Raw genomic sequence first — 22,722 nt, 5'->3', positions numbered from 1 at the left:
CTGAAGCAGAGCGGGGCCATGCTGAATCAGAACCCAGACCCCCAGCAGCGGGTCGTGACAGCTCTGTCATGAAGGTCTCCCTGCGTCCTCGAAGCCCAGATGTTACCTGTACGCTGTCCCCTGCATACAGTTTTCCACCCTGAACTGCAGGTTGAATGAAAGTAAAAGGTAGCACATAGAATCCACTAGAAACCTGGGGAGCGTCCACCCTGGCCACGCCAGCTCACCTGCCTGCAGGGCACAGGCCTCCTTCAGGCATCTCTTGCCGTGCCTATGTCTCTCAGTAGTGAGCAGTGCTGCCCTCACCTGTGTCCCCAGGCTGGATCCTGAGAGTGCCCTTGCCCCTGGGCTGCCACTTCCCTGGCTCACCCTGGGCTGTGCACATGGCAGCCCAGGTGCTCCCGTGACCTGGAATTCCTGGTGCAGATGCTGCGGTGGGCTGCCTGGACTGCACTTCCTGCCTCTCCCTTTCATCAGCAGCCATGTGGGCTTCCGCGCACTGTCCAGGCCTTTGTCCTGGGCTGTGCCCCCACCAACCCATGCAGGCCTCTTGGGTATCCTGCATGTCCATCTCAGCCTCTTTGAAATAACACCCTTTCCCTTTTTTCATCTGTTCGAGACTATCAGCTTTAAGAAATACAGCATGTCCCTCCAGTGTGATTCTGGACCTTTATCAAAAATCTTCGTGTAATCAAAAGTATTGGCAATAAGTTAGAAAGACTTAGAAACGGCTCTCAATCTTTCCTACACCCAGGCTAGAGCTCCCGGAGTAAGCCTCTTCTGCCAGCACCTCTGTATCCTACTGAACGTCTGATATGGCCAGAAGAGTGACCTGGTTTTAGGTCCTAATTTTTTTTCAGTTCAGGGATTAAACCTAGGGCCTTGTACATGCTAAGCATGTGCTCTACCACTGAGCTACATGCCAGCCACAGGTCCTAGTATTTTTAACATTATTCACCAAGTACGTGGAGTAAAGCAATGCAGATCTGGAAACAGATAATGCTAAGGCCTGCAGTAGGCTGAGCTGTTAGGGCACAGAACAGCCAAGGGTGTTGAGGGAATCTGTTCTTAAATGCCGTGGGAAGCCTTTGACGGGTTTTGGTTTTTTAGTTGGCCTCAGGCCGCTGTGTGGAGTTGGAAGTGAGGGTGTGTGCAGAGGGCCTCTGCAGCCTCTGGGAGTGAGTGACCCCGGGGACTCACAGCCCCCCTGCTGTGTGAGTCCTTGGTGCGTACCTTGCCAGTGTCAAGTGTCACTGCTGTGTTGGACCTTAGAGACCATCTGTGGCCTCTGACTTAGCCTGGAGCCTGGCTGGTAGCTGGCACTCAGTGCACCTTTGTCCATAAACTCAGGGTCCAGTGACCCCTTCACACCTGTCAGTAGGCATCTCTCGTGTGGATACTAGCACCTGAGTCGCCTAGCCCTCGACAGCCCAGTTTAGGTTCCCAGGGTAGAGCCTGCCCCGAGATACCCATTTAAAAAGTTGATTGTCCTGAGTTACACTATCTCTGCCCTTGAATTTTTCCCTAATTTTCACTAGACCTGCATTCAGCGCAATGGGGCCTTCACTCCCCAGTCCGTAGACAAGAAAGATGCCCCCATGAGTCCCCTGTCCTGCCCAAAGTCTGCTGGTAGCTTGTGTAGGTCCTCCAGGAATCCTCCAAAGCTGAGAAATCCCCTGCTAAATCTCAGAGGCTGCAGCTAGCCAGGCATCCTTCCTGTGGGACAGCAGGGGCTCCCTGTGGCGTCCCCGGATGTTACAGGGGCGGGACCCATGTGGGTGTGGGGGAGCTATCCTGGGAGCCAGACGGAAGTGCTACAGGGCCTGACACGTGGACTTGGGCGGTGCTGCCTGGTGGGTGGGCCTAAGCAGGAGGCGGGAGGGCAGGGCACTGAGACAGGCTGTGCCCACACTGTCACAGCACCTCAGCCCGATGCAGCCATCCACAGACCAGGCCCACCGGGACGCCGCTGAGGATGCCCAGTGGTCCAGGTGAGGCAGGAAGGAGGAGTGGGGTGGGATGGGGTGTATCTTTAGGCAGGGAGTAGAGATACTGCCGCCTGGTGGGCAGCTCAATGGAGAGTGGGCCTGGGCCTGCCGCCTAACTGCTCTGCAGTGGGCCACCTTCATTCTCCCTCTCCCCGAGGCTGGCACACTCCTCAGTGGCGGTGGCAGCCCCAGAAAGGAAGGACACAGCGTGTGACCTGGCAGTGGCCCTCCTCCCTCTACCAAGTCCCAAAGCCTGGAAGGTGGCCCCTGAACCCTGCTGCCAGCTGGTGAACCCTGGAGGCAGGCAAGGAAGTGTGGCAGGGACCCGGCAGGGAGCACCCCCCGCAGCTGATCACAGCTACTCAGGATCACCCACAAAGACAGGCCCTGGAGCGAGCTCACTGGCAGTCTCTCTAAATAGAGGTGAGGGTGGTGGGTCACCAGACCCCTTGTATTTTGATCCCACTATTTCTGATCCCACTGCTCCATAGCAGGCTACCCCACACAAGTCAGGAATGAACTGGGGGGAGGGTCCAAATGGGAGCCTTTGCCCACTCTTGTTCCTAGACTGAGGCCCCTTCACTAAGGTGCTGGACCAGAGGCAGGGCCTGTGGGTTCCTGAGCCAGCTGTGTCCCCAGAGAACCTGCCTTGGAGGTGCTAGGAGGAGGAGAGAAGGCCCAAGGTATGGTGCCACCATTGGGTACTTGGCCAAATGAATGCACAGTAGGAGCCTTGCAAGGACAGGGCCACAGGAATGTGGGGAACCAGCAATGCCAATTAGAAGAGGAGAGCGTCCTTAGGTGTCCCCAGATGGGAGCCACTGCTGCCTCCTGCCCCACCCCGTGTTTATCCAGGTGCCTGTGCCTGGCCTGCCCGAATCCCGCAGTGTGAGCAGACTTCACTGCAGGCTGCGGGGCAGCAGCTCCAGCGCTCTCCATGTTACTTCTCCCGCTGCGTAGGCTGGGTGGCTGCAGGAACTCTAGGGCTCTGTGGACTCGAGGCCATCCACACCCTCTCACCCTTGGTAATCACAGCCCAGTGCCTTCAGCCAGTGCTACCTTCTGCACAGAGCCCTGTGGGTGGACAGGCAGGTCTCTGCCAATTGCAGGCTGGTGAGAGCCGGTGAGGATTTGGGCTGAGGTCACTTGGCCCCTGAGCCCCACACACATCCCTGCTCTGAACCAAAGACTCCATGTCCACCTGTTTGCTCAGCCATGGCTGCTTCTGAAGGCTGCCTGCAGGAAGGAGAGGCTTTGAAGGCTCCCAGGAGTGTTGCAAATGGGCGGTGGCTCCTGACAGGTGCTCCTGCCCTGGGTAAAGAAGTAAGACGGGCGTTCTGGGCCTGGGATCCAAGTCACCCCCAGCAACTGCCCTGTCTGTCCCCTGTAGCCAGACTTCCTCGCTTCGCACCCTCAGCGGCTGTGAAGGTGGTGTGTTTCTCTCCTGCCTTCGGGGCCTAGGGAGGAAGCAGGCGTGGACTGACCCATGGCTCCCATGGCTGTTCCTACCCGGGCCTTCATCAGTATGGTGGGCTGCTGGCTTCTCTTGATGTGCTGTGCCTGCCTGGGAGCCCAGGCAGCCCCTCACACTCTGCACTACGCTGGCCTTTTGGAGGAGATGGGAATCCCAGCTGGCTTCCTTGTTAACTGGCCTCCCTTACAGAGAGCAGCAGGGCCAGGCCTTTGTATGTGCGCTAAGGGAGGGGTGGCATCCTCGACAGACCCTTGACCCATTGCCGCTTTGACCACATAAAGGAATACAGATTTTTTTTTTTTTTTTTTTTTTTTTTGAGACAAGGCCTCGCTATGTAATCCAGACTGATCTTGAACTCACTACGTAGCTGGTGATCCTCCTGCCTCAGCATCCCAAGTGCTGGGATTGCAGGCATGCACCACCATGCCTGGCTACAGCTCCTTTCTAAAGGCACCTTTGGACCCTGTGGCTTTCATTAGGAGTTATAAGAGTCACTCCCACGCCCCTGCTGTGACCCCATGCAGCCGAGCCCAGGAACAGCAAATTCCTCTTGACGGCTCTGGAGGCCAGGCAGGGCTGTAGAACAGGGCTGGGCAGGCTGGCTGGGTGGTGGCAGTTTGGGCTGTCACCCTGTGTCCACAGTAAACCAGTGGCAGTGTTTGCTTAGGCAGTGTCCCAACAGGATGGGAGACAGGAGCCAGGTGCGGCCTGGGGGCTTTGGCAGGCAAGGTTTTGTCAAAGTCAAGGGCGGGGCCCAGAGAAGACTTGGGCACCTGAGGCTGAGTGGTTCGAGCCACTCCCAGAGAGCAGTCCTGGGTCCCATGTTATGTTCAGACTGGAGAAGGAAGGCTCAGTTCCTGGGGAACTGAGGCAGAACCAGGGTGGACTTCACACACACACACACACACACACACAGTCCCAGCTTAAGAGTCAGAGCTGTGCATCAATCAGTGAGGTTGCAGTTTCCTCTACAGGGCTGAGAATGATGGGTCCTTGCTGGCTAGAGGGACACCATACCCTGCCGGCACTGTCACCTCTGATTCCATCGAAATGGCTAGCATTTGGGGACCCCAGGCCCTGAGAGGCAGGGAGCTCTGAGTCCACCTCCCACGAGGCATAGCATGCTTAGCCCAGAAGCAGGCAGCCCACTACAACCATGCGGAGTGAGCTCGGAGCCTTCTTCCAAGGACTGGGCTACCCGAGTGTGTGTCAAAACACTTGGCCCTTCGTGGCCCCATTGAGGGAGGAGGCCCCTTGCTAACCCACTCCTCAGGTTCTAGACAGAGCAGGCACCACCCTAGGAGGCTGTCAGAGCCCAGACCTCTGGGTCTCTGATCTCCCCTGGGACAGGTTCTCGAGAAGGTACCGGAGCTCTCAGGGTGGGGTGGCCTTGCCAGGACCAGCTTACTAATGTCAGCCCATGGCTGGATGCCTGCCCACACATCTGCCCATTTAACCTCTCATTCCTCTGGCATGGCCTCAGCACCACCAGGCCAGACCAGCCCTGGGGGTCATGGGGTGTAACTCTGCAAGGTCCCACCGTGTCCACCACCTGTCTCACATTCTACTTTCTCCTGAGAGCTGCCCTTTGGGGTCCATACTGCATTCCCCCTCCGGACATCCTGTCACTGGCACTTTGGGTTCCTGGTTTGTGGCTTGAAGCTCTGGCAGGTGCTGCCATCTTCGTGGTGACTGCTGCTCCTGTGAGCCATTCATCTGCACTCTGGTCTCCATCGTGCTGGCCTGTGGCTCTGTTCTCCACTCAGGCTCCGGCACTCACACCTTGACCCCTGTGACTCAGCAGGGCCCGGGGCTCAGCTGGTCCCTGCAGCATGGTTCCTTTTGGCTCTGCACCCACCTCCTGAGGTCAGGGACCTCGTGGCTGCAGCCCTGTCCTCTGACCTCCTACGCAGCCCTGTCAGACTGCCCTCCCTCCTGCTTCGTAGCTGGTCTGACTTAGACCTGTGGTTGGCACCTGCCTCCCCAGGGGCCCCTACTTGTTGCATCTCCCACCACGTGGACTGTGCTGAATCTCTCCTTTTTAATTTTTTTTAATTTAAAAAACTGAACTGTGTGTTTCAGAATCATTGTGAAGACGGTACACAGCGTTTCTGAACACCCACCCTGTGTTCCTCATTAACGTCTTCAATGAGTAGAACTTGCACCATGGATAAGGGCACTGCTGCATCATTATCAACCCAGGCCACTGGCCTGGGCTCTCTCCGCGGCTCCCAGGGTCCTGTCTAGACCCCACCTGGCGTTTAGTGGTCACATCTCCAGGGCTGCTGTTCAGCTTCCCCAGTGTCCTGGCTGCTGCTGTCGTGACAGTCCCCAGAGGCCCTACTGGGCCTCTGCTGTGCCCCTGCTGGGTCTGGGTGTCCTCGTGGTTGTCCTGGGGCAGTGGGTCCTCCCAGAGACATGCTGCTCACCCCATGGTATGCCAGTTTCTGAAATCAGTGCTGTGGAATAAAGGGTTCACTATGCACCAAAGCTTGAGGTGGGAGAGCGAGACTGTGTCTGCCTCCCCAGGACAGGGCTTGCGGGTATTAATGGGCAGAGGTACAGGGAGAGGTGACTGGGAGTTAGGAAGTCACAGTGGGTCTGTGCTCACCTAATCAGGTCCATCATCATTGCCGCCTGCCCTCACATCCATGGCATCTCTGCCTCCAAAACTGGTTATTTCTAAAGTCAACCGAAAGCGTGACTCAGAGTTAGTAGAGTGGGTGCTTAGGTTTTCCCTGTGGACCGGCAGGGCCAATGTCAGCCTAAGATGCCTTGACAGTTAAGAAAAGCAAATGAGAAGCCCTCCACGTGCCCCTGACTCTGCTAACACCCAGTCACCCAAGCCCCCAGGTCCCCACCCCGCTTTCCCACCCCGAGCCTGCCACAGAGCTAAGTCCATCAGTCCCCTGAGCAGTGGCCCGAGAATGCCACCCAGCTTCCGAGGTCAGTGCCAGCAGGGTTAGCCTGGTACCTCCCACTGGACCACAGGACTCAAACCCTCCTTGCACTGCTCTGGAGTCTGCTGGCGTCCTGCCTCTCGCCTCCTTGGGCCTCTTCTTGGTCCCTTTTTTATTTGGCTCTGGTCATTTCAGGCCCTCGGGATTTGGTGCTAACCTTGCCCCCAAGGACAGGAGAACAGGAAAGGAGATACGGGCAGGGTGTTGGGCCTGGGCACAGTGACAGCTGAAACTGCAGGGCGGATGTCTGCAGGCTCTGTCCTGTGGATGCCTGGATCCCTGGCAGGGTTGGTCACTTGTTAGTCCCTGAACTAGTTAGCACTTAGTTTTGTGCTGAGCCAGGAAGCAGAGGGTGAGAACAGGCCAAGAACTCAAGGCCAGAGCCACAGGATGGACCCACAGCACGCCTGGGCAGGGCTGGCACACTAGAGGTGTCTGCGGCTCCATGAGTGTGTCACCCCAGGGGGTATGGCTGTCCCTAGTGCCACACCTCAGGGTTCCAGGACTTCTCCCAAAGGAAGCTGCAGCAAGGGGTCAGCTGTCCATGTGTCCTTCATTGGCCTTTTTTTTTGTTTTACTTTTTGTGAGATGGGGACTCACTAAGCAGTTCAGGCCAGCCTTAAACTCATTATATAGCCAAGGCTGACCTTGAACTCCCAGAAATCTTCCTGCCTCAGCCTCCTGAATTCTGAGATTGCAAGCAGCACCACCACACTCTCCCTCTATCCTTGGCGCTTCTTCAGCTCCGAAATGAGTGTACCAGGGCGTGAGGGCTGCCATTCCAACCCAACAAGGCTTCTCTGTAGTTTGAATGGTGATCAGTGCACGTGCACATAACTGGCTGTGGGGCCCGAGGCCGGAGGTCAGGGAGGCTGCCATGCCAGCCACCTTCCTGGGCCCCCTCCTTTCCCTCCTGTGCACATGAGCTGCGCCCCTGTGCCCATCCAACCCGAGACAGCCCAGCCGGGAAGAGGCAGAGGGACCTATCCCAAGCCATCCCAAGAGGCTGGGATTGGTGTCTGGCTTGAACGATTGTTCACTCTGCCATTTTTGGCTTTTGGGGGGTTTTGTTACCACCCTGTGGAGATGAGAGACTTTATTTTAAATAGCTCCAAGCTTACCCACCAGTTTGATTGACCTCAGTGCCTTGCTGCCCACCACTAGGCTTCGGTGGAGGAGGAGGGTCCTAGGGTCCTGGGCCCACGCTGTTGGTTGGCTTCTATCCCTCATGGCCTTCAGCAGCCACAGAAACCACATAGCAGCACGAGGAGCCAAACCTGGGAGCTGCCCCTCCCTAGGTCCTCCAAGGTCCCTCTGCCCTGTCCTATCCTGGCCCCGGGTCCCATCTGCTCCACGGACTTCTGCTGCAAAGACTTGATGGCCTTTCTTAGGTCCCCTCGTCACTCCTGGACCCTCCTGCTGCACCTGACCCTGGCCACCAGTAGACCCGCTCTGCTGTGACCTCTCAGGGTGGTGAGCGATCAGTTCCACCTGCCTTCCCGCCTGGGGCAGCTTGAGAGTGTGGGCACTGCAGGGCCTGTCTTCAGGGTGGGCTCCGGCTACAGTCCCAGCTGCGTGCAGCCCCTGCCCTGGCTCTGGGTTCCTGTGCGGGTTCTGTTGTTCACTTAACCTGCTGCTGCCACCAGTGTCCTATCTGTTTCTAGCCTCTGCTGTCACCTCCAGTACCTGCCTATGTTCTCCAGGGGTCACAAAATGAATGTCAAAGAGCTGAGCCCTTCAGGGTCACGCGTGTGGCCCCATCCCCTGAGGTTTCTCAGTAGGCCCCTCCAGGGCCTGACCCTCCCCTCTCCTCCACAGGCCTGAGTGCCAGGTGTGGACGGGGACCCTGCTGCTGGGCACCTGCCTGCTGTACTGTGTGCGAGTTTCCATGCCCGTGTGCACGGTTGCCATGAGCCAAGATTTTGGCTGGAACAAGAAGGAGGCTGGCGTCGTGCTCAGCAGCTTCTTCTGGGGCTACTGCCTGACACAGGTGGTGGGAGGCCACCTCGGGGACCGGTGAGTGGCCACCCCCAAGTCCCACTGCCCAGCTCATGGGGGGAGCACCTCCAGGTGTGCTCTGGGTGGGCTCTTCCTCTGCAGGTGCGGTGGCGACTGCCCACCAGGAGGGCCAATCCAAGCAGGAGCAGTGCCCCTGGCCTCCCAAGCAGCCACTGTCCCGTCCCTGTCTCCCCCAGCATCGGCGGTGAGAGGGTCATCCTGCTGTCGGCCTCCGCCTGGGGCTTCCTCACTGTCACCACCCCGGTGCTCGCTCACCTCAGCAGCGCCCATCTGGCCTCCATGGCCTTCTTGCGTGTTCTCACCGGTCTGCTCCAAGGTGAGGGCCCTCAGGTCACCTCCCTCGTGCTTCTGGCTTTGACCCTGGCACCTGGTGGGGTGTGCAGGGAGCGAGTGTGCACACGTGTGCCTGCCTGCCACCCTCTGCCTGCAGTCTGCCCGGGAGCTGTGTAATAGGGGGTGGGGATGATGGGGTGCCCTCTGTTTCCACTGGGTTACCCACAGCAGCAGGCACACTGCAGCTTTCCTGCACTGTGAGCATTGGCCCTCTGGAGAGACCCCAGCCCCCGAGGGGCAGGTGGCTGGCCTCGGCCCTTAAGGAACTGTCCCTCTTGCCTTGGAGCAGTCAGAAGACACTGGGTTCTGGGAGGGACCCGAGCAGACCATCCATCCCTATGTTGCCTTCATGGATAAATATCATGCAGATGCAAGCTCGATGCCCTGTGGACCCGGGATGTGGGTTTCTTAAATTATTTTGATCATGCTCGGGGGTCCCCCAGAGCTCTTCCAAGGATGGGGTTCTAGAACCCTCTAGAATGAGAAGACATGGGGTCATTCCCAAACTTTTAGGCTGCTGAGGAACCCACTGTCCAAAAGAAATTCTAGGAGGGACTCCATGTATCAAAGTAGAGTTCATGGCCCCTGCCCTGGGGCAGGCATGCATCTGCACGTGAACACACAGTTGGGGGTTATTTGCAGACCCCAGGCCTGGCGCAGAGGCTGGGGTGCACTGCGTCTGCACAGGGGCCTGGGGGCAGCCTGGGAGCTGGTGTGTGGGAAGGGAAATTTGCCGGCGGGGACACTGTCCTTGTGGTGCCACCTCGCACAGCTTTCGCCCAAATTGAGTTCGCTCCTCAGCCAAGTGTCACTTAAAGCCCAGCCCTGCTGGTCCCTGGAGTAGGTGGGCTGACATGAGGCATGCATGGACCTTCCCGGCTCATAGACCTTGCCTGAGCAGGAGGCCAGGCCCTGGCTGTCAGGGCGGCTCTCGCTGGGTGCTCGGGTCACCGCGATACTCTGTTTGTTCCAGGCGTGTACTTCCCGGCCCTGACCAGCCTGCTGTCACAGCGTGTGCCCGAGAGCGAGCGGGCCTTCACCTACAGCACTGTGGGGGCCGGCTCTCAGTGTGGGTAAGGCCCAGCCTGGGAGGGTGGGAGAGGCCGTGGGGTGGGCCCTGAGGAGCAGCCTGAGGGGCCAGCAGGGGTGGGCTTCGGCCAGGTCTCTGGGTGCCCCCAGGGCCTGTGCGGCGTATCTGCTGTCTCTGCCTACCCCACAGCCACAGGTGATGTGGGCTGCTGGGGCCTTGGCGTGCAGGTTGGGCCGCAGCTGCTTCACACAGTTCCCTCTCATCTGTGCCAGTGGAACCCAAGGCCACACAACCCTCAGCAGCCCATCCCCAGCCGAGACTCTGCAGCCTTGAGCCTGGTGCCCTCCAACTAGCCTTTCCCAGGCCGCCCTTGGGGAGCACCAGGCCTCACTGTGCCCCTACTCCACCACTGGTGGGGCCGGAAGGCTGCTTGCTGCTGCTTCAGGTGGACTCGTGTGAGGGGAGACAGGAGCGCTCTGGCCAGGATCAGGCACCCGATTAGGTCAGCCAGAGCAGGAATCAGAACAGCAGAATGGGCAGCGAGTGGCCCTTGGGCAGGAGCAGGGTGACTCCATTTAGCAATAAAAATACAGCACACGAAGTGAAGCATGCCTGTCAGGTCACTAGGAGCTGAGCTCCCAGCTGCCAGCCTGGGTCGTCTGCACTCCCCCCACCTCCGGGGTCCTGTGGCTCATCGAGCCATGGATCACAGAGCAGAGGAGGCTCTGTGTGGAGCCCCGAGGGGCAGGGGCAGCACTCCCCGCCCCAGGTCTGTGCTGCCCCACAGCTGGGGGCTCAAGGGAGGGGGAGGCTTGGCCTCGGCCCCAGTACACGCCGTTCTTGCACTTTGCCATGGCAGTGACTGTTCCTTGGTCCTGCAGTCCCAGCAGGAGGTGGAGTGCCCTGGGGGATTCAGGACCCTCAGGACAGGGGGAGGTGGGGGGCTATTGGGCTGCTGGGGTGTCGAGTTTGAGCATAGGGGTTGTTCTGAAGTTTTGTCCTCTATGGCTCATGTAGAAAGAAAATCTAAATACACAGATTTTACTTCCTTGTTTAAGTCACTTTTCCTTCTTTTGTTTTTCACTCAAAAAAACTACATGACAGGGGCTGGGGATTTAGCTCAGTGGCATAAGCACCTGCCTTGCAAGCAGGTGGTCGTGAGTTCGATCCCTGGTACCGGAAAAACAACAACAACAACAAAAAACTACATGACAATTTGTGGACCAATCTGGAGACCTAAAAGCAAGAAGTTAGACACAATTTGGATCACAGAGCAGCATCCCTGCCTGCTGCCCCCAAGGCTGATCCCAAACCCCCATGGTAGAAAAACCCCTCCTGAACCCCGTGAATCCTCAGTAAATGGCTGGGACAGAGACTTCCAGGCAGCTGCTTCAGGGCGATGAAGACACACCCTTTCTTTGGGGCTCTGCTCGTAGCAGACCACTGGGGGGTCTCCTTGCTGGTGGAGAGGCGGTGAGGGTCACAGCCACCTCCTCCCTGCCCTCTAGGACGCTGCTGACAGGCGCCGTGGGCTCCTTGCTCCTGGACTGGGGCGGCTGGCAGAGCGTCTTCTACTTCTCGGGCGGCCTCACCTTGCTCTGGGTGTGTTATGTGCACAGGTACCTGCTGAAAGGAAAAGGTAACTGGAGTCGCTCAGGCTGGTCCTGGAGCGTCCTCCCCTGTAGGCGCCAGCAAGCACGCAGGGCAGAGCCGCTCCGCAGGGCCCGGGGGCTGTGGCTGTGCTTAGTTCAGAGGCATCCTCAAGGCTGCAGCCTGAGAAAAACCATCCAAGTGCAGAGCTCACAGCCCACACTGCGGAGGGATTCAATCCACAAACCCCCCTGCTTGGGGCTAAGCAGGCAGGAGGCTGGCAGGTAAAGGCCAGAGGCAAGGCAGCTGGACCTCAGGAGGCCAGAAGGGGCTGGTCCTACGGGTGATGCAGTTGTCAGGGCCTGTTAGTTAGAGGAGCAGTGAGGAGCACCCCTACACTGGGACTGGGGTCAGGAGTGGGCCCTGGTGTCACCTCATCCTCAGAGCTGTTGCTTTGAACACACTGTTCCCTCAGACCGAAGCCTGGCCCTGGGTGTCCTGATGCAAGGCCTGCCCCTGGCCAGGCCCTCCAAGGTGCCCTGGAGACAGCTCTTCCGGAAGCCTTCTGTCTGGTGAGCCGGCACTGGAGGGGCCCCGGGGCATGGGACTTTGGTGGCCAAGGGGAAGGGGCGGGTAAGTCCCACAGGCACCCCAGGCGTAGGGTGCTTGGGGCCAGGATCCCTGACCCTGGTCCCCGCACAGGGCGGTCATCTGCTCTCAGCTGTCTTCGGCGTGTTCCTTCTTCATCCTCCTGTCGTGGCTGCCCACCTTCTTCAAGGAGACCTTCCCCCACTCCAAGGTGTGTCAGCAGCCAGGGCTCACCCCGCTCCCGGAGAGCCGGACTACGGGAGTCCCAAGGTCCCCACATGCAGCTGCAGGAGCCTATGGCTCTGTGGCAGGTTTGACACCCCCTGGCCCACTGCTTCTGGGTGACTTTGTTCACACTCAGCAGCGGGTGTTGGCTCGGAGGTCTTGGGCTCTTCCTGTGAGTCTGCAGCTGTCCCTGCCTGGGTCCTCACCTGCCTGGCACAGCCTGGCCCTTGGCCTGGGCGGCATCTTCTGAGGCCATCCCTGAGAAGGACCACAGCATGGCTGGGTGTGCGCAGCAGGTCATTTGTCTTGGGCCTGCTCTTCTGCCTGGGCAGGCAGGCAGCCTCCCTAGTTTGGAGGCTGGAACCTTCACAGCTGTGTGTGTTCCTGGGGCAGACACTGCCTGGCTCCAGCCCTGTCCAGTCATGCTGTGGGAGGGGTCATGGGGACTCGGGCTGCCACAGCCACGGCGGAGCTGGCAGTCACGAGGGGCAGTGAAGGTCCAGGTGGCCGTGGCCTGCAGAGCCTGTCCTCCCCGGCTCCTTCTGCCCTTGGGTAAGCCAGTGGGCAGCGGATCCCGGGCAGCAGTGGACTGGGGTGCAGGTCCTGTCCACATGTCCCTGCCTCCACGGCCACCTCTGAACCAAGCTCCTTCTTGCAGGGCTGGGTCTTCAATGTGGTACCCTGGCTGGCTGCGATTCCCGCCAGTCTATTCGGCGGGTTCCTTTCTGACCATCTTATCAGTCGGGGTGAGTGTTGGAGAGCTGTGCCCACCCAGAGGCCATGCTGGACAGAGAGGGCCCGAGCCTTGGAGCCAGCTCAGGGAGTAGGGGGTGGGGTGGGTCCTTCTTCCTGGGGCTCAGGCTCCTCGATAAAGGGTGGGGTAAATGCAGTATGAGGATGCTGGGCTCATGGATGGCTTGCAGGCCTCCCCTGCGCCTCTGCGGGAGAGGAGGAGCCCACGGAAGTCAGAGGTCAAAAGTGCCCAGATTTGTGCTTGAACCCCCTAGAGTCCCCAAGTGGGAGGTGCCTCGTGCTCAGCTGTTAATTCCCCACACACTTGCAGCAGCACACAGCACCCAGGGTGAAGCCCTTGGACCCAACACAGCCGTGCGAGGCAGGCACAGCACCAGCACCAGTCACCCCAAGCCTGAGAAAGGCTGAGGATTGAAAGTTTGAGTCCCACTTAGCAACTTAGGTAGACGCTGTCATAAAATAGAAAATCAAAGGTTTGGGCTGCCGCTCAGTGGCAGAGGCCCCTGGATCCCATCCCCAGCAGCAAGAAAGCAAGCAAGCAGGCAAAGGGAGCTAGGCGTGGGGGCACACACCTGTAATCCCAGCACTCAGGAGGCTGAGGCAGGAGGGTCGTTGCAAGTTGCAAGCTAGCGTGGGCTACACAGTCAGTTCAAGGGCAGTTTTTTTTTTTTTTTTTTGTCTTTTTCCTTTTTATCAGTACCGGGGATTGAACTCACGACTGCCTGCTTGCAAGGCAAGTGCTTATGCTGCTGAGCTAAATCCCCAGCCCCCTCAAGGGCAGTTTGAACTGCATAATGAGACCCTGTCTCAGAAAGACAAAAAAAAAGAAAAAAGGAATAATAGCATTCTTTGTGGAAGAAGCAAAAGACTCAAAGACAGAGAAAGAGGACTTGTGGTCGCACCTTGGAGACTATCACACGCTTACCCTTCTTACCTTTCTACCTCGGAGATCCTCTAAAGTAACACACTGTGTGCAGGGCCAGCTCACCCACGGCAAGAGACACCCATCTTGAGCCTCAAGCCTGGGCCCTGTCCTGCTTCCTCCCCGCCTGCCCCTGTGGCTGTGCAGGTGGCAGCCTTCCTGGGGACACTGTCAGGGGCTAATGGGAACCACCCTGGCTCTGTCTCCCTGCTCAGGTTACAGAGCCATCACTGTGCGGAAGTTCATGCAGGTAGGAAAATCGTTCCAGGTTTTCTCGAGACATCCCTGTTTTGTCCTGGTGTCCTGGGACCCATGGGTTTGCTCTCAAATCACCTAATCTGGGGGACCAGGCCAAGGTCAAGGTTGTGAGCCCAGGAAGCTGCAACTGCAGGAGACAGCAGCTCTGTGACCTTGGAGCGGGGCCTCTTCACAGGCACAGCAAAGTCTTCTGAGGATGAGCACCAAAGGCTGAGCTGCTCAGGCTCCTTTAGAGGGGCGTCTGAGGGTGTGCTGGGGCCAGGGTGGCCGTGTGGGTGGCAAAGTCCCCTGAGCCTTAGACACGGCTCTCTGTGCCCTGCTGGGCCTCTCCCTCCAGCTCCATGAGCCCAGCTCATCTGTGGGGTTCTCGTTCCCTGTGTCCTCTGGGGAGGCCTCAGCCCTGGAGCAGTCACTGAGTGCAGCTGGGTGGCTGCGGGCTGGGGCTGAGCTGGGCTTCCTCAGCCCTCTCCCCCACAGTCAATGGGCCTTGGCCTGTCAAGCTTCTTCGCACTGTGTCTGGGTCACACGTCCAGCTTTCTCAAGGCTATGGTCTTCGCATCAGCTTCCATTGGCCTCCAGACCTTCAACCACAGGTAAAGGCCCTTGCCCCATGCACTTGTGTTGCCGGGTGCCCCAGGCTTTGGTGGACCACGGCCCAGGGGCCCTTGAGTGGTCCTGTGAGCAGTCACTCAGCCCAGCCAATCTGGGTATCCAGCTGGTGCAACCCAGCCCTGCATACCAAGAGCTCCCAAGGGAGGGCAGGAGCGGGGTGCTGAGGGAACGTAGACCACTGCTGGCCGGGGTGGGAGGGCAGAGGCTCACCACTGGACAGTAGTCTCAATGCCCCTGGGCACTGTGAGCCTGCCGTCCGAGCCTCTCCACGTCTTTCCTCTGATCCTGCACCTTCCAAGCTGAGCGCCAGCAGCCACAGCTCATTATCTCGGGGACTGGCTTTAGGGACTGGTAGTGCAGGGTCTTCGGATCGGCCAGCAGTGAGTGGTCTGCGTGCGTGCTGCACACGTGCTCTCCCCGCCTCTTGTCTTTCCAGTCCTGCTCCCGTTGTGAGTGGGGAAGAGCTGAGTGTGGGCACCGTGTGTCCTCCGGGGGCTTGGTACCCTCTCCCTTGCACTGCCAGCTCTTTCTGGCTGTGCAGGGTCATGACGCCCCTCACCGCCTTCTCTCCCATTTCTCCCAGTGGGATTTCTGTTAACATCCAGGACCTGGCCCCGTCCTGTGCTGGCTTTCTGTTTGGTGAGGATGCTGCTCAGCCCAGGCGTGGCCAGCGGGGCTGCCCTGGCGGGCGGGCAGTGAGTGCCACAGTAGGCACCCTCTGATGTTCTTGTTTTCTCCCTGACCTGTTCACAGGTGTGGCCAACACTGCAGGGGCCTTGGCAGGTGAGAGGTGGGCTTCTGTGCCCAGGTGTCCCTGCCCTTTGGGTTGGACCCACAAAGGAACTAGCTAGGTGGGTGGGGGCCCACATGCCCACCTAGCTCCCCTGGTCCTGTGGGTGACATGTGGCACACTTGGAGCTATCCCTGCATCAGCAGAGAGTACAACCCCACACAGTGGCCTTCTGTGTGGCCAATGGTAGGGAAGCCAGGTGGAAGTCAGACCCAGGAGGCTTGGGGGCCCTGGACTCTGCTCCCTGCCTCCTTTGAGGGCTGGATCACTGGCTCGCTCTGTACCTCAGTCCCTCCTGCCACCCATCGCTGGGTCTCCCTTTGGAGGGGTACAGGTGGAGGGACCCATTTGGGGATTTCCTGTGGCCTGTGAGCTTCTTGCCTCTGAAACCTTGGGAGTCTGAGTTCGGCCCTCCCTTGGCCCAGTGATGCAGAAGTCCGAATTCACCTTTTGGGCCCATTTGCCCCACTTCCTCTCTGGCCCTGTGCTGGAGCTCTGGGTGGGCACTCAGCCTGCCTGTGCCTGTCCTCGTCCAGGTGTGGTGGGCGTGTGCCTGGGAGGCTACCTGATAGAGGCCATGGGATCCTGGACGTGTGTGTTCAACCTGGTGGCCATCATCAGCAATCTGGGGCTGGGCACCTTCCTGGTGTTCGGCCAGGCTGAGAGGGTGGACCTCAGCCCTGCCCGTGAGGACCTCTAGCTTCTGACCTGCCAGCCCCAAAGGGCCCTAGTGCCCACACTCTGGGGACAACGCACTCCATTGAGGAGACTCAATTGCTTTGGACCTCAGAAGTTGAGGCAGAGGATGAAGACCAGTTAGGTGGCTCCCAAGGGACCCGAGGAGCTGAGGTGGACCCAGGGCCGAGAAAGCCTGAAGCTAGACCAGGCTCACTGCCTCTCAGTCCCCACAGCGGGGAAGTCCTGCCCTCCTCACAGGCAGCGTGGCTGCAGCCTGCAGCTGACCACCTGCGGGGACGTGCACCTGTCAGTGCAGCAGCCATGGGGCAGGCTGAACCTCTGCTGGGCCTCATTTCTCCAGTGGGCATCCTCCGTAGTGGGGGCCGCACTTTGTGCTGTGGAGCATTTGGCTGGAGCCTGGCAGCCCAGATTTCCACCAGTACAGCCACCAGTACAGTCGCTCCTTCCTACATCCTTGCCTCCGTTCATGACCATCAGAAAGGCGTGGGGACACTGTCCAGTGTCTGGACATCAGAGCCATTGTGCTATAAAGGCCTCGGTCCTGCCTCTCCCTGCAGCCAGGCTGCCACCCCAGGCAGAAGCCCATAACCACCACATCAAGATGCCCCTCACAGCCCGAGGCTCTCCCATCCTGTGGGCCCCTGGGCACTACTGAGGTATCCTAGGCCCACGGACCTCTGGGGCCTCCCCAGGGCACTACCTGGACACCCCCTGGGAGTGTGTCAGGGCCCCCAGTGCGAGGTGAACCCTTCTTCCCAGCCAAGCTTTCTACCTCCCATTTGGTACCCGAGGAGGAGCTGGTGATTTCATGAAGTAGCTGACTGTGCAGGCGGAATACGTATAGGGAGAGAAAGAACTATAAAAACATGGAAAGTCACACCAAAACTTTTTAAATAATTATCAAAATATTTTAAAAGAAGATTTCTATTTTTAAGGCTTGAATAAAACCAGAAGGTTTGTACTACCCCCTCAGCACTTTTCTGTTTCAATACTCTGAGGTTCATTCTCACCTGGCTGGGCTGGAACTTGCGATCCTCCCGTGGCTCCCAGAGGGCTAGGGTTATAGGTCAGGACACCATGCCTGGTAAGGCTTTTGCTTTTTAAGAATAAATGTGTGTTAAAGTGTGTATCCCATCCATGATAAAACCAGCAGGAGTCAGAACTGGGTCACAGGAGAATCCCTACCTCAGGGACACTAGGGTCCTGTCATGGCCACTGTTGCTGGCCGGTCCCCCTCCACAGAGACATTTGCCTCCCTGTATAACAGCCCTGCCAGCTGTGTATACAGCTTTCTAGAGCCAGGTGGTGCCCTGGAACCAGACAACCCGTGCACCGTAACGGGACAGGAATCATTTTTCATGTAAGCACACATTTTCCCCATGGTCTCAAGTTTTGATCAAAAGCAATCTTGAAAGATGCATTTGGTCAGGAAAGGAGCCTGGCCTGGGGGGCAGCCCTGACCTCCAGTGCAGCACACGCTGGCCCTGCTGGGGGCTTCACACGTGTAGTCCCACGCTTTAAGGAGTTTGCTGCTGCACCCTCCAGGGGTGCAGGACTGCCTCTCCATACCAGCTCCTTCCCTGTCCCTTGTAGCAAAACACACAGGAGGTAACCCTTGGCATCTTAACGGTGTGTGAGGAGAGGTTCAGCTGCACGGAGCACGTTTACATTGTGCAACATCGCCACATCTACCCACAGAACTTTGTCATCTTGCAAAACACATTCCTGTTAACTATTAATCCCCACCCCCAGCCCAGGACCTCCTGTTCTACTTTGCATCTATAAACCTGACTCCTTCAGGGACCTCGGAGAAGTGAGCAAATGTCACAGGCTGTCCCTTTCTTTGCCTCCACATAAGGTCCTCATGTTCATCTGTGTCATAACAAGTGTCAGGATTCCCTTCCTTCTCAAGGCTGCATGCTGCTCCACTGCATGGATCGGCCATGTTTCTTACCCATCTGTCCACCCGCTGGTGCACATCTGGTTGCTTCCCCCTCTGGGCTCTTGGGAACCATGCTGGGAGCATGTGGGTGCGCAATGGGTGCCTCTGTCTTTCGCCCACAGTCACGTGTGATGTCTTTGAGTCTGAGAGGAAGCAGCCTTCTCCCAGGGCTCCCTGTCCCCCCTGAAGCCATGCAGGGTGCTGCACGTGAGTGGGCCCTGTGGGACACACCCGGGACCTCAGACTTCCGTGTCCCCTGCTGAGGCTCCCATAGCAACTGGGCCCAGGCCTCCAGACCTGCACGTGTCCTCCTTCTGTCATTTCCTTAAGAGCAAAGGCTGGGAGGACATTTTGGCAAGGGTTTGGGGCATAGGCTGAGGTGCAGCAGGCCCAGTGTCCCCCTCACACTCCTCTTCCACGACTATCACCCTAGACCTGGGCCCTGCCTGAAGGGGCAGCTGGCAGAGAGGGACAAGCTGGTGCCTGGCACCAGCAGGCCATGGTCTGCGTATCTGTTATCTGCAGCAGACAGTCCCACACTCTGCCTCGCCCCGTGGAGCAGCTCTGCAGGCTGGGAGAGGACCCAGCGCGGTCCCAGGTCTGGGACAAGATCTGGGACCAGCCCTGCAGAGTGGCAATTCGATGGCGGCTGCCCACCTTCGCAGGGGTCCTGACCGCTGCCTCCAGCTCAATCCCAGGCCCTGAGAGCAGCTGCTGGGCAAGAGTCTGTGTCTGTATGAGGGTGGCTGCTGGGCGGGGCGGGGTGGGGCAGCGAGGCAGCAAATTGCAAGGTCTGAGTATGAGCCAAGAGGGTCTGAGCAGTGTCTGCAGCCTCTGGTATGAACGGTGAGGGACAGCTTGGGCCACCTTCTAAGGCCAGTGTGGGTCTGACGGGCCAGGAGCTCCGCTCCCAGCCCAGTACCAGGCACAGAGCCGGCTGGGCATTGTTTGGGGCCGGCCACCCTGCCCCTCAGTGAGGCTCTTCCGGGGCCAGTACCTGCGGGCCCCAAGTTCCGATTTCCGGGGCTGGGTTTACACAGCCCTGCAGTGGTTTTGGGGGGGGTGGCAGCCAGGACCTCCCGGGTAAGGACGGGGACTTGCGCTGTGTCATCTCTCTACCAGGCCTGGGCCCCCAAAACCGCTTCTCTGTGCCCTGCTCCCTGGAAGCGGGGGCTGTGTGAACTAGCGTGGGTCTGAGTGTGCAGCGAGGGACACACTCGCACGCCCAGTGCTGGTGCGCACCTGCAGCGGTCTGCTCGCGCCTGCGCAGCCCCGACCTTCAGGCCTGGCCGCTGCCTTGCCCGCTGCGGCCGACAGAGGGCGCCAGGGGACAGGGCTGAGCTCGGTGCTCCGAGGAGATCGATGGTTAGAGCCTTCTCCGTGGACGGCGGGCGTGACAGCAGGGCACAGTCTCTCCTGGTGGCGTTGGGGTGGACGCCGGGAGAGGCCTGCCCTGGCCCTTTGCCTTCTCACGGGCTGGTGGAGTACAGGACGGGTGTGGGGTGTTTCCGGGCCCACGTGTAGCCAGAGGATCCCTCCCCTCCTCTCTGGGGTCACTTCGGTGCCCCTCCTGTGGTCCAGCAGGGCTTGGACACGTGTTTCTGCTCCTGCTGTACAGAGAAGGTGAGAAAGCTGCAGCCAACTTCGGCAGGAATCGCCCACTGTGGAGGCCTTGGTCTGTTCCTGGGAAGCGAGGCTTCTTGGAAGGCATGGCTGCTGCAGGCTCCTGAGACACAAGAAGCCAGGCAACGCCAGGGTGGTGGCCGAGTCCTGCAGCGCCTCACTGCCTCGCACTCCGTCCACCCCGCAGGACTTCACATGAAGACTGGCATGGTGCGGTCTCTGGGAGTCTAAAGCATTTGTTGTTAGGACGACAGTGTTCCAGGGTGAAATAACAAGGGGGGGGGGTTAGCCTCTGGCCTTGCCGTGGGCCCTGCTGGAGCCTCTCTGGTCCTTACTGGTATCTCTGGGTATCCCCGAGCCCTCTGCCCCAGGCCAATACCTCCCTCCAGAGCTGAGGCTGTGCCCAACCCAGCCTGCTGGGCCCCGTCAGATAGAAATATCGAAGGCAGTCAGACAGGGCTGGGCCCTTGAAGGAGCCACTGCAGAAGAAGGGATCCATTGCAACGGTGGGGGAGGCCCAGCCACCTCCACCTCCCCTGAGGGCCAGGTCTCAGCACGAAAGATGAAATAAATGCACCTGCATCCTTCCCCTAAGGATAAACATCTGGGACTGACACTCTAACAGGAATCCATCACCTTGAGGAAGCCAGGAAGAGCACTGACCCAGCTCCCTACAGGAAGAGTTGCTGGTCTTTCACGCCTTCTTGCTGCCTGACTTGCTTCCCCATTCGATCCCCATTTAATCAGTTTTACCTGAGCAGTTATGTTTGCAATCTTATCTATTAACCATAGTTTTGTCCCACCTCCTGCCCACCTTGCAATTTCCCATTTTTCCCCACCTTTGACCCACCTCACCTCATGGGTTTGCTCTATAAAAATCCCTACAAAGGCTGGGTCCTTGGCATCCTGCTCGGGACTCCTTCTGACTCTCTCTTGGACAAAAGCTTTCTTTCCCCCAATCAATATATTCTAAAATTCACTCTTCAATTTTAGAGAACACGAACTCGTACCAGACATGCAGCGGGTCGGGAGTTTCTTTCCCCCGTGTCCCTAAGTCCCGGGCAGCCCCCATGTAGGACTCTCCGTGCACCCATCGTTTCGGGCTCCTGGGCGGGGTCGTTCCCTCCCATCGCTGAGCAACGCCCTCTGCCTCTTCTCCTGGGCGGGATCTTCAGTGGCCACCTGTGAATCAGCAGTACTTCAGGGCCCTCCGCCTCTCCAGGCCACTGTCCTTCAGCTACGGGATAAGGATGCCCCGAGGCCTCCCATTGGCTTTCCTGGGGACTCCCCGACATGGTCCCTGGGCGGGGCACCCTCCTGCCTTGGTTGCTGGAGCCCCTGCCCTGCTCTACCCTGCTCTACCAGGCACGGTGACCACAGCCGTCCTCTTCCTCTACGCCAGCCGGCCGGCGCAGGGAGGGAGACAGTGTGTGAGCGGGAAACACACTTTTGACAGGAATTTACTTTATTATGTTTAATTGAAAAGCGTTGACATTGGGGCATGAATATTCAGAGGTGGAGGCTGCTGGCGTGGAGCCAGCTGCCTGTGATCCGACGGACGAGCCCGGCAAGAGGCCTGTCCAAGGGGGAGCGGCAGCGGGGAAGCTATTAATTGAAATAGCTTCATTAATTAGTAATTAACAGCAGGGTAATGACTGTGTCACATGTCGTATTTCAGTGGATGCCCTTCATGTGTTACGGGGCCTTTAATTAAAGGACGTGCATTTTAATTAGAGGCAAGCTTGGCCCTGTGGCCTCTGGAATATAAAAGATGCTCCTGAGTTTAAAGAAGCTGGTGGGGACCTGGTGACTGTGAGGGTCACAGGCCAGCGTGGGAGGGGTCCCCTCCATAGGGCCATAGAGAGAGGCCCTGGAGTATCCCAGAGGCCTGCAGGGCTGGGAGGTGGTCCTGGAGTGGCACAGAGAGCTCCACAGGCTTGTGCGGTCCCCGAGCCCTTGCCCTTGTCCTGAGCAGGTGACAGCAGCCCATGGTGTCCCCAGTGTCCCCAACCCGGTGAGGGGCAGCAAGGCCCACTCCTTACAGGAAGGCTCTGTGCCCACTCGGGTGCCCTTGGCAGCTGTCTGTACCCTTGGAGGAAGGCCAGGATGGGGCGGGAGCCTCACCCTCTGCTGTGCCCCAGTGACCCCACTCTGAAGGCTAGGGCCCCCTGGCCTGGGCTGTGTCCAGCTCTGTCCTCCTGTCCCACCTGCTCCCAGGCAGCCTTGAGGCCAATGCTGGTGCTTTTTACCTCTCTGTGTCTGTGTACTCACACAGTGCACACTCACGGCTGCACATGCATACCAGTATACTCTCACGTCACGTGCACACTGCACACTCCTGTACAGCAGGCCCCATCTCACAAACAAAGTCTGTCCTGGAGAATGTTCTTAAGTCAGGATCACTCATCAGTCCGACTACACCTTTGACACAAATATACACTGTGAAGCATAAAAAAAACAAACACACATGCACAAACATGGTGAGAAAAACTATTTTTACTGGCAGATGTGTGAGCTACTTCTGCGATTTGTTCACATCTGTGAATGCTTGTAGTATGTAGTTTGTAGTATGAGATCCATTTGCATCTATGAAAGCTCCCTGTTCCAGTGTTCGTAAGTCGGGACTTACTCTACCCACTCACACGTGTACACACACTCAGGTACACGCATAACCACATGTGTGCATGTGTGCAAGTGGGAAAGCAAATCTGTGTGTCATAAGCACCTGATGTGCGGGTGCACCTGCACCCAGCCTGACCTCGGGCTCCGCTTGGGCAGGCTGAGTGTGGAGGCTGTGAGGATGCTGCTTTCGGGCTGCTCCAGCACCCTGCTGGTGGCCTTGGCGGGGCCTGTTGGACAGGACTCTAGTGCTCCCCTCTTCGCAGCCTCACCCCTTGGTGGGGGCACCCACGAAGA

General features: G+C 58.5%; 1 protein-coding gene and 1 long non-coding RNA gene across 20 annotated transcripts; both read left to right on the top strand.

Annotated features, from left to right (window-relative positions):
• The first annotated feature begins 1,839 nt into the window (after positions 1 to 1,839).
• Positions 1,840 to 17,213, top strand: Slc17a9 (solute carrier family 17 member 9). 19 transcript variants are annotated; one of them, XR_002789520.2, is made up of 13 exons: positions 1,840 to 1,991; positions 8,241 to 8,438; positions 8,618 to 8,757; positions 9,748 to 9,847; positions 11,313 to 11,443; positions 11,870 to 11,966; positions 12,097 to 12,193; positions 12,866 to 12,953; positions 13,938 to 14,132; positions 14,603 to 14,733; positions 15,336 to 15,391; positions 15,506 to 15,535; positions 16,079 to 16,210. XR_002789520.2 is itself a non-coding variant. In XM_003462809.3 (13 exons), the coding sequence occupies exons 1-13, from the start codon at positions 1,933 to 1,935 to the stop codon at positions 16,240 to 16,242; spliced, it is 1,311 nt and encodes a 436-aa protein (XP_003462857.1). In that variant the 5' UTR covers positions 1,840 to 1,932; the 3' UTR covers positions 16,243 to 17,213. The 19 variants fall into 19 exon arrangements, 17 of the variants coding, with proteins under 17 accessions (XP_003462857.1, XP_013000083.1, XP_063104118.1 ...); XM_003462809.3 differs by having other exon boundaries at positions 14,098 to 14,132; positions 14,618 to 14,733; positions 16,079 to 17,213; XM_013144629.2 differs by having other exon boundaries at positions 14,098 to 14,132; positions 16,079 to 17,213.
• Positions 17,214 to 18,625: 1,412 nt separating this feature from the next.
• On the top strand, positions 18,626 to 20,818 carry LOC134475930 (uncharacterized). Its single transcript, XR_010047250.1, has 2 exons — positions 18,626 to 20,016; positions 20,402 to 20,818. It is a non-coding gene; the product is annotated as an uncharacterized LOC134475930 (long non-coding RNA).
• Positions 20,819 to 22,722: the final 1,904 nt, after the last annotated feature.

This window comes from Cavia porcellus, unplaced genomic scaffold (assembly GCF_034190915.1).
Source record: "Cavia porcellus strain 051 isolate PalLab524CR breed Dunkin Hartley unplaced genomic scaffold, mCavPor4.1 scaffold_5, whole genome shotgun sequence".
Classification (NCBI taxonomy): Eukaryota; Metazoa; Chordata; class Mammalia; order Rodentia; family Caviidae; genus Cavia; species Cavia porcellus.
The sequence above is the reverse complement of the archived record's forward strand: the minus strand, read 5'-3'. Positions and strand labels throughout refer to the sequence as shown.

Excerpts from the sequence above, each read along its gene's own strand:
- Slc17a9 (XM_013144626.3), top strand. The coding sequence starts at position 1,933 with ATGCAGCCATCCACAGACCAGGCCCACCGGGACGCCGCTGAGGATGCC. Across the intron at positions 8,758-9,747 it reads TCTCACCGGTCTGCTCCAAG|GCGTGTACTTCCCGGCCCTG; the intron begins GTGAGGGCCCTC and ends TGTTTGTTCCAG. Across the intron at positions 11,967-12,096 it reads TTCCGGAAGCCTTCTGTCTG|GGCGGTCATCTGCTCTCAGC; the intron begins GTGAGCCGGCAC and ends GTCCCCGCACAG.